At 42.7% G+C, this 14,196-nt stretch overlaps 1 protein-coding gene across 8 annotated transcripts in view; it reads left to right on the forward strand.

Moving 5' to 3' along the window:
• FLNA (filamin A) overlaps window positions 1-14,196 on the forward strand; it is a 1,106,834-nt gene that overhangs the window by 485,104 nt on the left and 607,534 nt on the right. For all 8 annotated transcript variants that reach the window (XM_044080337.1, XM_044080332.1, XM_044080334.1 and 5 more), the window contains 2 exons: window positions 11,367-11,529; window positions 11,864-12,064. In XM_044080337.1, coding sequence (XP_043936272.1) covers window positions 11,367-11,529; window positions 11,864-12,064 — 364 coding nt within the window. The remainder of the gene's footprint in view (window positions 1-11,366; window positions 11,530-11,863; window positions 12,065-14,196) is intronic.

Consider the following 14,196-nt stretch of genomic DNA (forward strand, 5'->3'; position numbering starts at 1 on the left):
CCACTTCACACTCTCTGCCAAGGTTAAAAGGAATGCCAAATCAATGGGCAGAGGCTCAGCACTCATGGATACGAGAGCTATTCAAAAGGTACAATCACAGGAGCAAGGACAAGGATTTTACTCTACTCTTTCTGGTACCCAGAAAGGACGAAGCCTGGAGGCCCATTCTGGATCTTTCATCTCTAAACACTTACCTGGATGTTCCGAAATTCAAAATGTTGACATTCTTGCCCAGCATGGGAAGAAGCTGCTGTAAAGCTTGGCTCGTGACTTAGGGACATGCAGGTATGCCTCCTTGAGGTCCAATCAGACAAAACTGCAGAAGATACCTCAGATTCATAGCTGGTTCAGTGCACTACCAATTCTCTGCACTGCCCTTTGTGAAGACCCTGGGCGCAGTAGATAAGCCAAAGTGCCTGGCACCAGTAATTGCATTTTGCAGACAAAGGAATTCAAATTTATCCGTACCTGGATGACTGCCTGATTCAAGCAGAGAGCAAGGACATTCTTCTAGAGCATCTGGCATTTGTAAAAAGTTGCCTGGGGTACACAGTAAACTAAAATTAATCAAAACTAGTGCCCTAACAAGAGATATTCCTGGGTGCCAGCTTGAACACAACTGCCCAGATGGCTCATCTCGCGTCAGACAAGCAAGGACAACTGAGTCAATACTTTCAATTGATGGCAACAAAGACCCAACTCCCTGCAAGAAAAATTCTGCAGGCCTTGGGTTACATGGCATTCTGCATACTACTAATTCCATATGCCAAACTGCATATGAGGAAACTACAGTGGTACCTAAAGAATATATGGTCTCAACACTGTCAAAGTTTGGAAACTGTTATACCACTAATCCCTTGCCTTCAACAGGAGTTTCAGTGGTGGGCTCAAGTTGGTCACCTCAACAAGGGACAGCCTTTTACACAGCCCACAGCCAGGCAAACTGACAACAGATGCATTGGATTACGCCTGGGGAGCACACATGGCAGGCAAATGTATTCAGGGCACGTGGCCCACAGAACAAAGGCATCTTCACATCAATCAGAGATGCTAGCTGTACAAAATGCCCTTATAGCTTTCAAGGACCTGCTGCATCCAGGACCACTACTGATTGACAGACAGCACCACAGTTGTGGTACATAACAAGCAAGGGGGCACTCACTCCTACCCCCTATGCAGACAAGCCATGACCTTGTTGAACACAGCTATAAACCTTCAAGTTCATCTGCAAGCACAATTCCTGCCAGGAGAGAAACACTGGCAGACTACTTAAGCAAGAAACGTCATGGATTCCCACGAATGAGAATTGGATCCACAAATATTCAGAATGATAACACAGAGATGGTGGTGGAGCCCGGACATGGATCTGTTTGTATCCCCAATAAACTGCCAGCTACAAAAATTCTTTACAAGGAGTTACCATCCACAAGCATGGAAAGTGGATGCCCTCTCATTCAGCTGGGAGAACCTACAAGTATACGCTTTCCCACCACTTCCTCTCCTGCCAAAGGTACTCATAAGCCAGACAAGAAGAGCCAAAGATGATCCTGATTGCACCAGACTGGCCACACCAGCACTGGTACCCAATCTTAAGGAGCTTAGCACAAGAACAACCCTGGATTTTGCCTCTAATCCCACATCTGCTGACTCAGCACAACAATCAATTCTGCACAGCCAGCTAAAGACCATAAACCTAGCTGCATGGAAGACTCCTTAGTCAAGCAAGCAATGCCTCTCTCCAAAGCTGTTATGGATGTCATTCTGGAGGCCAGAAGGCCAAGTACCAGGAAAGCCCATTCGGATAAATGGAGGAGATTCTGTGCCTGGAACCACGCTCACAGCCTTGACCCTCTTGTCCCAAACATTCCTCCGATACTACAATACTTAACTGAGATGCTGAACAAAGGCCTCTCCTCCTCATCCATAAAGATCCATGCCTCTGCCATCTCTGCTCATTACAACACAGATCCACCAATTTTCTCTAATCCTCTAACAGTACTTCAGAGGGGCTAAAAACAAGACCGCCCCATAGAGTACCTACTCCAACTTGGGACCTCAACTTTGTTTTGGAAAAACTAACTTTACCTCCTTTTGAGCCAGCTAACAGAATTAAAATATATCTCTTGGAAAACTGCTCTGCTCCTGGCAATAACATCAGCACGAAGAGTTTCAGAATTACAGGCTGTAATGGCAGTGAAACCTTTCCACATTTTCCACCAGGACAGGGTGTCTTTAAGAACTAACCCTACGTTTATGCCAAAGGTGGTATCCAGTGTGGCTCTAAACCAAACTATTCACCTGACAACTTTTTATCTTCAACCACAATAAAGGGGAGAGACTACTGCACTCTTTGGACATTCACAGGTAGTTACGCTTCTACTTGGACAAAACCAAAGCTTTCAGAAAGTCTGAGCAATTGGTAGCATATGCTGCAGGAGCACAGGGAAAAGCCATTTCAAAACAGACTTATTTCGAAATGGATAGGACATTGTATAAGTTTCTACTACACATGCCATGGAAAACCTGTACCTAGCAGCATTAGATCTCACTCCACCAGGGCAATAGCCACTTCAGCTGCCTACCTCAGGAGGTACCTACCAAGGATATTTTGGAAGCAGCAACTTGGAGTTCTGTACATACCTTCACCAAGCATTACCATCTGCCTGTATACTCTAAATCCAGAGCTGGCTTTGCCACTGCAGTGCTGCAGGGCCTTGTAGCCACCCCTAATGCCTTTTAGAACCAGTCACCCTACCTCAGCTTTGGGATTCTACCAAAGTGTAATGACTGCAGCAGTAGAACACTATGAACGTGGTACAGTTTTGTACCTACCATAAATGTAGATGTTGGTGTATACACTGCTGCAGTCCAGGTTACCCTCCCTCCTTCCCCTCGTACTGGCTGGTACGTACCTATACCTTCTACCCTTACAGCTACCAGCAAATACTCCCCATAGGTAGTAAGTTGTTTTTTGCTTTTCTTGTGGGTTTTATTAGCAGTTGGAATTGCCTACCTATTTAGAGGCACCTTGACATCTGGGGTAAGAAAAACTGAAGAAAATGGCTTTTGCTGCATCTTGTATACCCCTGTCACACTGACGTCAGGGAGGAGGCGACTGCAACCAACGCCGGACCAAGACTTTGGAACTCGGGCTGACTGGGGAACTGCCTGACCCAAGTGTAATGACTGCAGCAGTGTATACACTAACATCTACATTTATGGTAGGTACAAAACTGTACTTTATAGCTCATTGCAGGCTACAAGGTATCAGTATTTTCCATATTTAGCTTGCAGAGTTTTTTTACATGTCTGGAGTCTCTCACTTGGGCAAGATTTCCTACATAATCGGAAATGCATAATCCTGAGATTCCAAGCCAACATTGAAGTCCTTGGACTTTAGTCATAAAGGATTTTGAACTGTGTGAGACACTCTAACACAGCTTTTGTTCCATAGTTAAGCCCTTAATCTAGATTTCTAATGCGACACGGGTCACTGCAAAGGATTACTTCAGGAAGTTTGGACTTTCATCTAATTCATCATACCCCTGGCAAGAATCCATATAATAATGCAATGGTATCTGATCCCATCAAACACCTATTGTCTTCCCAAATTCCAGTTTTGGGATTGTAAAGTGAAATCTATCTGGAGAACAAGACATCCTCCAGTCTAGATCTCCCCTTCTGCTCCAAAACAATCGCAAATGCTTCAGGCTTTGCTTGGGGATCAGTGGAGGGATAAAAGTGTAAGGTATCTGGGACAATAAGGGCATAGAAGCACAAATATATAAGATGTGTTGCTCTAATCAAGGCACTTGACTGTGTATAACCTGTAGTCCAGCAGGAAGGCTTGGAAGATGGAAGCCTTTTCCTTTCCTTGGACAGGAATGTTCCTCCATGCTTTCCTACCATTTTCATTGATTTTACTAGAGTACTTCAGACTTGGAAGTAATCCTCTCAATATCATTGTGGTGATATCTGGCACAAGCAACTGTGTTTTCATTTGGAAATGAACAGGAGCGTTTACCACAAGCTCACTCTGAATGGATTTGCTTGCACAAGAACAGGGGTGTTTCGATCTTGATCCCCATCGACTTTAATGGATTGCCTGGATGATTGGGTCTATTCCCTTTAGGCTTCTGTGTATAAGTGTGTACTAATGTGTTAAGACTGCCTGCTACCTAGAAAATCGTATAGGTACATTGCAAATGAAAAAAAATTCTAGCTGGTTGCCAATACAACTAGCATCCATTCAGAGCTAGTGTTTTCTGGTTTTATAATACTTAGCTGTCCTTGCGGCCTGCCTTACTTATCAAGGTTCCAGTCTGCCATTTCAGCATGTTTGCCTATGGGTCCCCTTTCAGTGCATTCTCATGTAAAAAAAAAAAAAAAAAAGTTTACACATACCCCTTTTTGGTATGTACCTGACAAGGCACACCCAGCAATGGAAACATTCAGCTGTTCCCCACTGTGTTAAGGAGATTGTCCTGACTGCCTCAAGACCCTATCCCTGTTTGGTCTCTTCAGGCTGAAGGGAGATGTGTGGCATACAAGGACTTGGGCCCTGCACTGATGCACAACAAAGACTTGAGCCCTGCCTGTGATATAAATGGGACCTTCTGGGGAGCCTGTTGCATATCCCAGAGACTGCCCGTTCTCTGAAACAAGCTCCCCATTTATGTGAAGCAGAGTTTCTCCCTAACCCAATTCATGCAACTTCACTAATTTGGCACAGGAAATTCATCCCTCTGTAATGGACAGGCAGCCTTTGTAAATGTCCTCGCCCAATTTCCTGCCTTACACTTAAGGTACAAGAACTTGTCAGATCTGGGATGTACGAGTAGGCGCAAAAAGGTCTTAGTGCTTGGCATAGTACAAATCTATGAATGTATGGAAGGAGTTTTGCAGAAGGCCTCCAAGAGAACCAGGGGCTGCTCCTTGGATCTTTATTTTATGATTCAAGCCAGCACTTGCTCCATTTGAACCAGCTTGTCAACCTAATTTTAGGTTCACAATATGGAAAGCTATTTTATGGATTGCGCTGACCTCTGCAAGCACAAGTTGCAAGCTGTTATGGTGAGTCAGCCTTTTCCACAGACTGGGTTTCATTAGACAAATCCTTCTCTAAAGTGGCATCTGAGTTGAAGCCAAACTATCCTGTTCTTTCCTGAAACTGGAAAAAATGAGAAGGGATACTTCATACTGTAAGAGTCCACAGACTAACTGATTTTTGGCACCAGTTCTATAGCCTCTTTAGTAAAACACCTACACTAGGAACCTAATCTACAAAAACCTCACTGTAGGCGGAGGTTTCCAAACTCCAGTGTATGGAATAAGTTGCAGCTCGCAGTGAAGTACTTTGTCTGCCTTTACATCTGATCTCTTTGGAGATGGTCCTGTGTGGTGGTGACTTCCCAGATGGCTGCACACTGAGTAACGCTCTTAATTTCAGCTCTGCCAGTATAAAAACAAACTTGCAAAACAGGCAAATTTCTTTTTGGGTAAATTTTACTTGCTAGTAAGTATACTACCCAGATGCCATCAAAGAAATTGAGAACCCAAAAGAAAATGGACTACAAGGTGAAGAGAGTGCTGTCTGGGAAGAATCCTGCAGCTGTTTAGCAAAAAGCAGTTTAGCTCCAGCCATGCAAGAGGTTTCTTCCAGCGTTCTAGAAGAAAAGCAAAATGTGCTCTTGATTAAATGAAACGCAGGAGGAGAAAATTAGACTGGAAAATGGAAGGAGCTTTAAACAGGTTCAGTGAGACTGCAAACATCAGAGGTATGAATGACGAAAAGGCTGGCAGAGAGACTGCTTGAAAAGAGGTTTCAAAAAATGGTAACTGGAGAACAAAAGAAGAAAGTCAATATGGCAGACTTTTCAAAACGGCTCCAATACCAATAAAAAAGAAAAGCAGGAGTGTGGAAAATTCAAAGCACGACCTCAGTTGTAAAACAAAATGAACGCTTTATTGAATATTGCGTTTTCGTCCAATAGACTTCATCCTGGATCCAGGATGAAGTCTATTGGACGAAAACACAATATTCAATAAAGCGTTCATTTTGTTTTACAACTGAGGTCGTACGTAACTGGAGAACAAGACAGAGCACATAGAAAATTTTCCTGTACAAGAGGAAATGGAACAGACTTTGTAAAACAAGCAACTGGATTGAGATTCCGCTGTGTAAACTGCAAGTGTGTATGCTCCAGACCTGGCAATGAGAAAGCTGCCAGCATCTCTAATACTAAATGCAGTCATACTAGCAGAAAGCTTTCTGAAAACTGTGGCAGATTAAAGTTGGAGACTCAGTGAAACTGAAGTGTAGATTTCAGTAATCTAGGAATATTGAGTGGCAGGTGAGATTCAAGCTGCTGTCCTGTCTTCGGGATGTTTTTCGTGGTAGATCAGGCATATTTTGATGCATAACCTCTTGGATTTAGGAGTATGTTGAAAACTAACTATAGACTGGAGTTGGAAGATGGAAATCCAGTAACTTGGAAGTTATGAATGTGGGATTACAAAGCATCAATTCACAGTTGTGAAATACGGCTGAACAAAAAAGGGGAAATACTTGTCCTCAATGTCATACTTCATGTCCTTAATGTGTGTAGCATTAAGGGGAGGAGGAAGGAAAACAGCATCAATAACATTTTATAAAATGTCTCAAACTGCATGTTGTATAAATGCGTTTTTCAGTTTTTTTTTCGTTACACCAGTTTACTTTAGTATCCCTGTATCTCTAAGGCATGCCAGTGTAAATCCTGGACAAAGCATGTTAATATATAATGGGCTGTAATCTTGGGTAGCTGAGGTGAGGGGTCTGGTTGTAAAAGTAAACTGATCATCCTTGTCCCAAATCACTTTCAACAAAGTAGAGAACTGGCTCACTGGTCGACAACTACTATTAAACCTAAATAAAACCAATTACTCTTCTCCCCCACTCGCAAGGTTCCCTCACCACCTCTCACCATAATATCCAACAATGGTACCATAATTTCCCCAAAACCTGGTACTAAACTACTGGGAGTGATCAACAATCTCCAGTTTGGTGCTCACATAGACAAGGCTATTAAAACCATAATAAATTAGGCTTTTTATACAGGATTAAACCATTCTTAACCCCATCTGCTAAACTGTTATTGCCTGTACATATAAACTAGTACCTGCCTATGAACCTATCTGCCCGAAGGCATTTATAAGCCTAGCCAGAATGTGTTCGCTTTCGCCACCCCCCCACCTTAGATTAGTTCCCTGTGCCTCTGTCCAGCAGAGCCACTGAAGTGATCACCGGGGTAAACTTGGTTTCCCATCCACTCATCAAGGTCTCTTTTGAAGAGCATTGGCAAGGAGCTCTGCCTAATGTAGATTGGAATCTTGTTCCAAAGCATGAGAAGTCTCTGGGACAGGAATCCATCCCTCCAGCACATCACATTTATTGTGGTGAGGTTTAGATCCCTAGAGCGTGTGGCTCGAGGGGATAAGACTTTCTTTAGGTGGAGCATGTCCATTTCTGGGTTGGACATGGCTTTGCATGTCGGGCAGATCTGCTATCAACCCTTCTTTATGCCTCACCCATCTTCATAAACCTAAGCAAATCAAACCTCAAATTAACTAGGTGCTACAATAACATTGCCAGATTTGCTACAGGATCAGTGTATAGAACCCATCACTGCCTTAACCAACTGTTAGACTGGCTTGAACTACCCTGTCAACTGCAATATAACCAACTAATAGTTCACAAAATCCTCTACCAACCAGGCAGTACACTCCTACTGAAAAATATTTATCCCCTACAGTAACCTAAAATCCCTTGGCTCTTCCAAAAAATTGCTAGTGCAAACTGAAACCAACAATTCAGCTGGTGAATCACTGTTCTCCAACTCTGCTGGTTAAAACTGGAACTTACTTCCTGCTGAACTCACCAATGACCCCTCTTTATCCCAATTCAAAATATCCCTTGGGAAATGCCTAAAAATGCAGTGGCTTTGTCCCTGTACAAATCCTGACTAACCCCCACTCAAACATAATTCATAAATCAGAACCTCATTACAGGAATAAAACTGCGACTCGACTGTTTTAAAATTGTTTGTGCATCACCCACCTACTGGAAAGATTTAGTTAACACTACACCATGTATGATAACCACCTTTTAATACGTTTTCCTTTTTCAGATTATTAACCTTTTCTTTCTCAGCTACTTGCTTCCAACCTTTGCTGTATATATGTGAGAAACCTGTACCTGTGTGTACATATCGTTAAAACTTCAGTTTTGTGATGAGACTAATTGCACTGTATTTACACTTCGTTTTTGTACATTTGGAGCTCTTCTCCCGGGGCCTCCTCTGAAAATGGACCTGTATCCAGTTGGACTTTCCCGGTTAACAAATGTAAAATAAATCCCAAGTGAAATTAATGTTTGTTTTTGCATAGGGCAATGACTGGATTAAGGTCCTTGCTTACACCTAAAACTAATTGGGTCAAGTCAGGTAACTAAAGGAAACAGATTTTAGCAAATGTGAGGATCTTGTAGCTGAAAGCAACTGTATCTGGTTCTCATCTTATGAAGACAAGCTGATAAGTGGGCTTTAAAATGGCAGTTTTCCAATATCTAAAAGATGTTGAAAGCATTCAAGTTTTCTGCCTGGGAGAGGAATAAAGAGGAGACAAATGGGATTTTGTGCAAGTAGAAACCTGGGACAGTACCATGCATCTTAGCATGGACATCTTCACAGCCTGTTAAATCTGTGAATTTAGCTGTCAATTTGGAAAGTACAGTTGTGTAAAGTCTTACCCTAACAGTAGATCAGCTTGCCTTTTAACTATATGGGATTCCCTTCCATGGAAGCCTGATGTCCGGCCAGGCTTCTGAATTTATAAGTCTTTGGAACATCACCATATGCACCCTGTGTACTGGCATAAAGGGGATGTTCAGGCTTGCCAAAAACAGAACTTGGCCGCCAGTCAACATATCTTTCACATTACAGGTGTATATTTTGTATGCGTTTGTCCTTCGTAAAGTGACCCTTTGCCATATAGCAGTCTTCTGAAGACCTCTATCCCAAAAGGTATCCTGTCTCCACTTTTTGTAAGGCCTAGATCTTTAGCATTGTAGTCTCAGGCTGGGGTTCCATCTTCCAAAATCCAGGTCCCACCATGTATAGCGAACGTACTGACTACTCCATTTAGCTTTCCTTCATTTTTTTCCAACAATGGCTAACCAAAGAAATAAAAGCCCTTGAATTCTGAGATGAAGCCTGGTGTCTGGAGATTCCTTAACACTACACAGTGGGGATAGGTCTGTACTGTAACATGGTTGAAACCCACCAGCAGGTGGCTGCAGTAGTCCCAACACTTCTGGGCTTAAACTTCTAGTAGTAAAGTGCAGTCTTCACTTCATGTCAGCCGTTTCATGACATGGCAGTTTACCTCCCTCCCAAACCCAACCCAGCTCCAACATCTCTAAATACCTCTACCCCTTAAAGTCTAAAGCTGTCAATTTGGACAGGATGTGTTTGTACCCCAGTCTTCTGTAGTAAAACTGTATCTTGCGGTCCCTGGAGCACCTCTCCAACACTTGCTTTACAAAAGAGGGCCGTGCAAATTCAGTGAAGAGGGCTACTTAAGCTTTTGCCCAAGACCTAATCAGATCAGTTCCATCAGAGCTCTGTTCCCTTACACTGGAAAAATTCCAGAACAATGAGATTTCCTCTTATTGGCGAAGATGTTTGCTTGGGGATTTCTTGAGCACCCTGTTAAAAATTGGCCACTGGCCCTTCAGTTCAGTTGCTTGTTGAACTTAAAATTTGGGTAGGTTTTGCTTCTGCTCCCTTAGGAATTTTTTTGCTTTGTATACGTTTCCCCATGTTAAATTGCCTGACTTTTTTTTTTTTTTCCTAAAATCCATATTTTGTATATAGACTTTCAGTTGTAACTACCTTCATCTTGTTTCATAGCCTAGTACTAGCCTATGAATCTAAGTGCCCTTGTGAGCCGTTGTAAGCTTAGCCCATTATCCCTTGTGAGACTCTAACTCTGCACGTTATGTTTGTAAGGCAAACACCTTAACCATTAGGCCACCCTCCCTTGATTTACCTAATTTAATGCAGCACAACTGTTACATTCACATATGAAAGCTGCACTCTGGTATGAATCAAAACTATGCCAGCCCACATTTGGACCAACATGGAACAGATTAGAGACGTGTTCTCTTTAGCCAGACGCCTAAAGGTAGCTATCAAGATCTTATCCAGACAACTAAAGACACTTTCTGGGCCAAAACCTTTTATACTCTGTAACCACTGGTACAGTTAACTGTAGGAAAGGGGTGCTCCTCCAGTTATTGGAGTAGCATAGAATGCTGTAGCTTCATTACCTCCGATGCCTTCTGTAGGGTCATTATTCTACCCGAATAAGAACACCTTTGAAGCATTATGGCTAAATGGTTACCAGTGTCCGAGCCTTTGGTGGCTTTAAACTGCTAAATCTTTAACCCTTTGCGTGTAGGCTTTGTACTGGACCAGTTGGTCTGGAGTACTTAACCCCCCCCCCCCCAATCTTCAGATTTCAAGCACCACAATAGTATGTTCAACTCTCCACTCCTGCTTTTGCCCAAAAAATTGGCATTCCACCCATTCAACAAAGGCAGTTGAATCCTTCCTGTACTGCTTTAAGAGCACACCTTCAAAACTGGCACATGCAGACTTTTGCAGTAAAGTTGTACAAAGTTCAGACCACTGCTGCCTGTATTTCAGTTTAGTCTGGTCTTTGAGCAGCCCAGAGCTCCTTTATCAAGTAACTGGATTCTTTTAAAATAGTTATCCAACATGAGTTGCATCTCTTTGCACCATAATCCTCCATTCTTGTCTATGGAGTCATAGAAAAGCCCTTTCACACTGTGCTGCTTTACGTTCATGCTCTACTGCTAATCTTCACTACTGTTTGAGTAGGTCAGTTGTAAATTTGTAGTGTGAGGTAATTATCCTGGTGTATTTGCAGCAATTTCTTGATTACAGCTTTGCTACAGCCACTACACATTTAATAGTAAACTGATGTTTGTTACAGGCCTACTTTTTGTAAGCTGTCATCTTTTTCTTCCCTTGGCTAAACCTGAAGAATTGTTTCTATTGTCTTACTAAAGTAAATTATGGGTTCTAACCTTCAGCTTCCCTCCTGCCTGATTTTGAAGTAGTAGTTGTGGGGAATCGCACCCACTTTGGCTTTTTATAGTTGTATTGTGCAAATTAAGGGGTAGTAGAACTGCTGCACACTAGTTCTTCAGTTTCAATTCCTGCCTTTTGCTTGCTACTCTAAAAGCTACTGCAGTGGACAAGTATTGAACGCTTTGAATCCATGTTTTTACTTTTTTGTAGGTTACAGTTTTGTTTGCTGGGCAACACATTGCCAAAAGTCCATTTGAAGTAGAGGTGAGCAAAGCTCAGGGAGATGCCAGTAAAGTCACTGCACAGGGCCCAGGCCTGACACCCAGTGGGAACATTGCCAACAAGAGTACTTATTTTGAAATATTTACAGCGGGTAAGTAGAAGTTTTCACCTTTAGGAAGTCTTAAAGTAGGATAACTTTATGTTTAGGTGGTCTTTTAAAGTTTGTGTAGTTGAGAATCCAACTCTGGTATTCTGAAGCTATCTGATGTATTTTGGCAGTGTCCTGTAATGATGGCAACTGCATCAGTCATGTGGGTGCCTGTTCAAGTTCTTTGTATGAAGCCTTCTTTCATATCTTTAAATTCTGCACATAATTGTACATGTAACTAGTCTTTTGGTCGCTCCAAAGTTCATTCCACCAACAGGTGAACAAAACGCTTCTTGGTTGGTTAGTGTTTAAATTTCTGAATTTTATTTAATCTTAGGTGCTGGAGTTGGCGAAGTAGAGGTGAGCATAGTTGACCCAACTGGAAAGAAAGATGCTGTGGATGTTCAGCTTGAGGACAAAGGTAACAGTACCTACCGCTGCACCTACAAACCCACCATGGAAGGAGTGTACACAATACACATAACATTTGGAGGAGCCCAGATCCCAAAGAGTCCTTTCTCAGTTGGTATTGGCCAGGGTAAGTATTAACATTCTATTGGTTTTGTTTCAAGATTGCATGAGTTGCATCCTGTAGCTTTCTACTGCGGATTATTGGAATGTCTCCTGTACAACCCCCAAGACCCCAAGGTTATGTGTGAGGTGCTAGTTCTAATACATGGATTGCAGGCTATACTCCAGCAGCAGTGTTTTTAATCATGTATTTGGTGTTCTAGGATTATGCACAAGGCAGATGTAATGACTGCAACAGTGAAACATTTGGATAATCTGCTGGCAGGTTGCCCTCAATCGGCCTGAATTCCAAAGTCTTGGGTCCTGCATCGGTTGCTGTCTTCTCTTCCATGATGTCAGGTCGTCAGGGGTATAAAACATGCAGCAGATGCCATTTTCTCCAGTCTTTCTTTCCGCGCAGTGGCCGAAGCATTTGGCAAGTGCCGGTCTGCCGACTACTGAAATGTTAGAGTTTCAGAACCAAAGTCTTCACTAGAGCTAAGTACCCTGTTGGGGGGACTTTTTTTTTCCTTTCTTTTTACTGATGTCAGAAAAAGTTAATTGTATTACTTGTGGGAAGCAAATACCTCAAGGATTTCTATTTATACTGTATATTCCTTGCCGTGGCCCTGATCACAACGTACCTGGCTGTTTTGTGCAAGATTTAACCAACGCACTAAGCGTCTCTATTTTTGCATCAAAGTATTTTGGAAACAGATTTAACTACCCAGAAATGTAGTTGGTTAGCAATCCAACTACTGGAGTACATAAAACTCAAAAGGACAGAGAAAAGGCAGCCTAGATCCAAAACAAAGCTTCTAAGCCAGTCGCTGGTACTCTGGCGCCTTCGCAGCCCCTGATACCCCCACTACCTTTGAGTCGCAGGCCTCTACCGACACCCATGTGTAGTCCGGCATGCCACAAGATACTCAAGGTATTGGACCGATGGATGTATCTCCCTGTGGGTCTGGAGCCGCTGAGCAGGCACCGGCTTTTGAGGGTGTATTCAGGCAACTTTTGTACATCAAACTGACAGCTGCAAAACCAAAGACAAAAGCAACTTCTAAACCTAAAAAAAGATGCATGAGCCATGTGCACAGGCCTCTGCCTAAACAATAGATTATCAAAATGGCTGAAGACCTCATTACCTTTATCAGGGGTACCCATCCCCCTCCAGATAAGAGGCCTAGGCAAGACGCTGATTATGAATCTTCAGATCAGGTTTCTATTTCTTCTGATCAGGAATTATCTATACCTTCCTGTGAGGATTCTGATGCTGAGGAGTCTATTCCATCTGCATCTCCTCCTGAGGATTATTCATTTGGAGAAACCTTTCATACTTTGAAGGAGCATTTTCACTGGGAGAGTAAAGACTTCTCAGAATCAAAAAGCTCAGGGATTTCCTTCTACTCCCTCAGCACAAGCCTTTAGTCATTCTCCTTGTTTTATACATTGTGAATGAGTGTTTTTGGAGTCTAGCATGACCCCTGACTCCTTACCTCCAGCTCCCAGCAAGCCTGACAGAGTCCCCAACTTGCATACATTTTTATTTGGAAACCCTGCTGCTGATCCTGAAACTATTTCACAGGGTCCAAAGGGAGTTGAGGCCTCAACAGCAAAAAACCCTACCCCCTCTGACAGGGATTCTAGGGCACTGGACAGATGGAGAAAGAAGGTTTATACATCTGCAGCCTTGGCAATCTGGGCCTTAAATTGTCAATTTCATATGCGTAAGTACCAACAACATGTTATGGGATTGCTGAAACGGAAAATGATTTCAGAATGTGCAGAAAGTAAAGAATTGCAGGAATTATTGCACGAAGCTGAACAAGTTGGAAAGCATAATTTGCAATGTGGTTTTGATACTTGAGGCCTCCTGCAGGGCGCAGTTACTGGATCTGTGATTAGGAGGCATGCCTGGTTAAAGAAGCAAAATTTGCCTGATCATGTTAAAGCTAAATTGCTAGATGCACCTTTACAGCAGGATTCTATGTTTGGTACTAAGGCAGACGAGGTTTTAAAGAAAATGGATGACCAAGCTAAGTCTATGCAAACTGTTAAAGATTTCTTACAAGTGCAGTCACCAAGATTCAGTAGACACTGGCCTACAAAACAATTGGTCCTTTCCTGTGTCGGAGCTCAAAGGGGCAAATCCAGATG

Source organism: Protopterus annectens, chromosome 8.part0 (genome assembly GCF_019279795.1).
Source record: "Protopterus annectens isolate FY-2018-M chromosome 8.part0, PAN1.0, whole genome shotgun sequence".
NCBI lineage: Eukaryota > Metazoa > Chordata > Ceratodontiformes > Protopteridae > Protopterus > Protopterus annectens.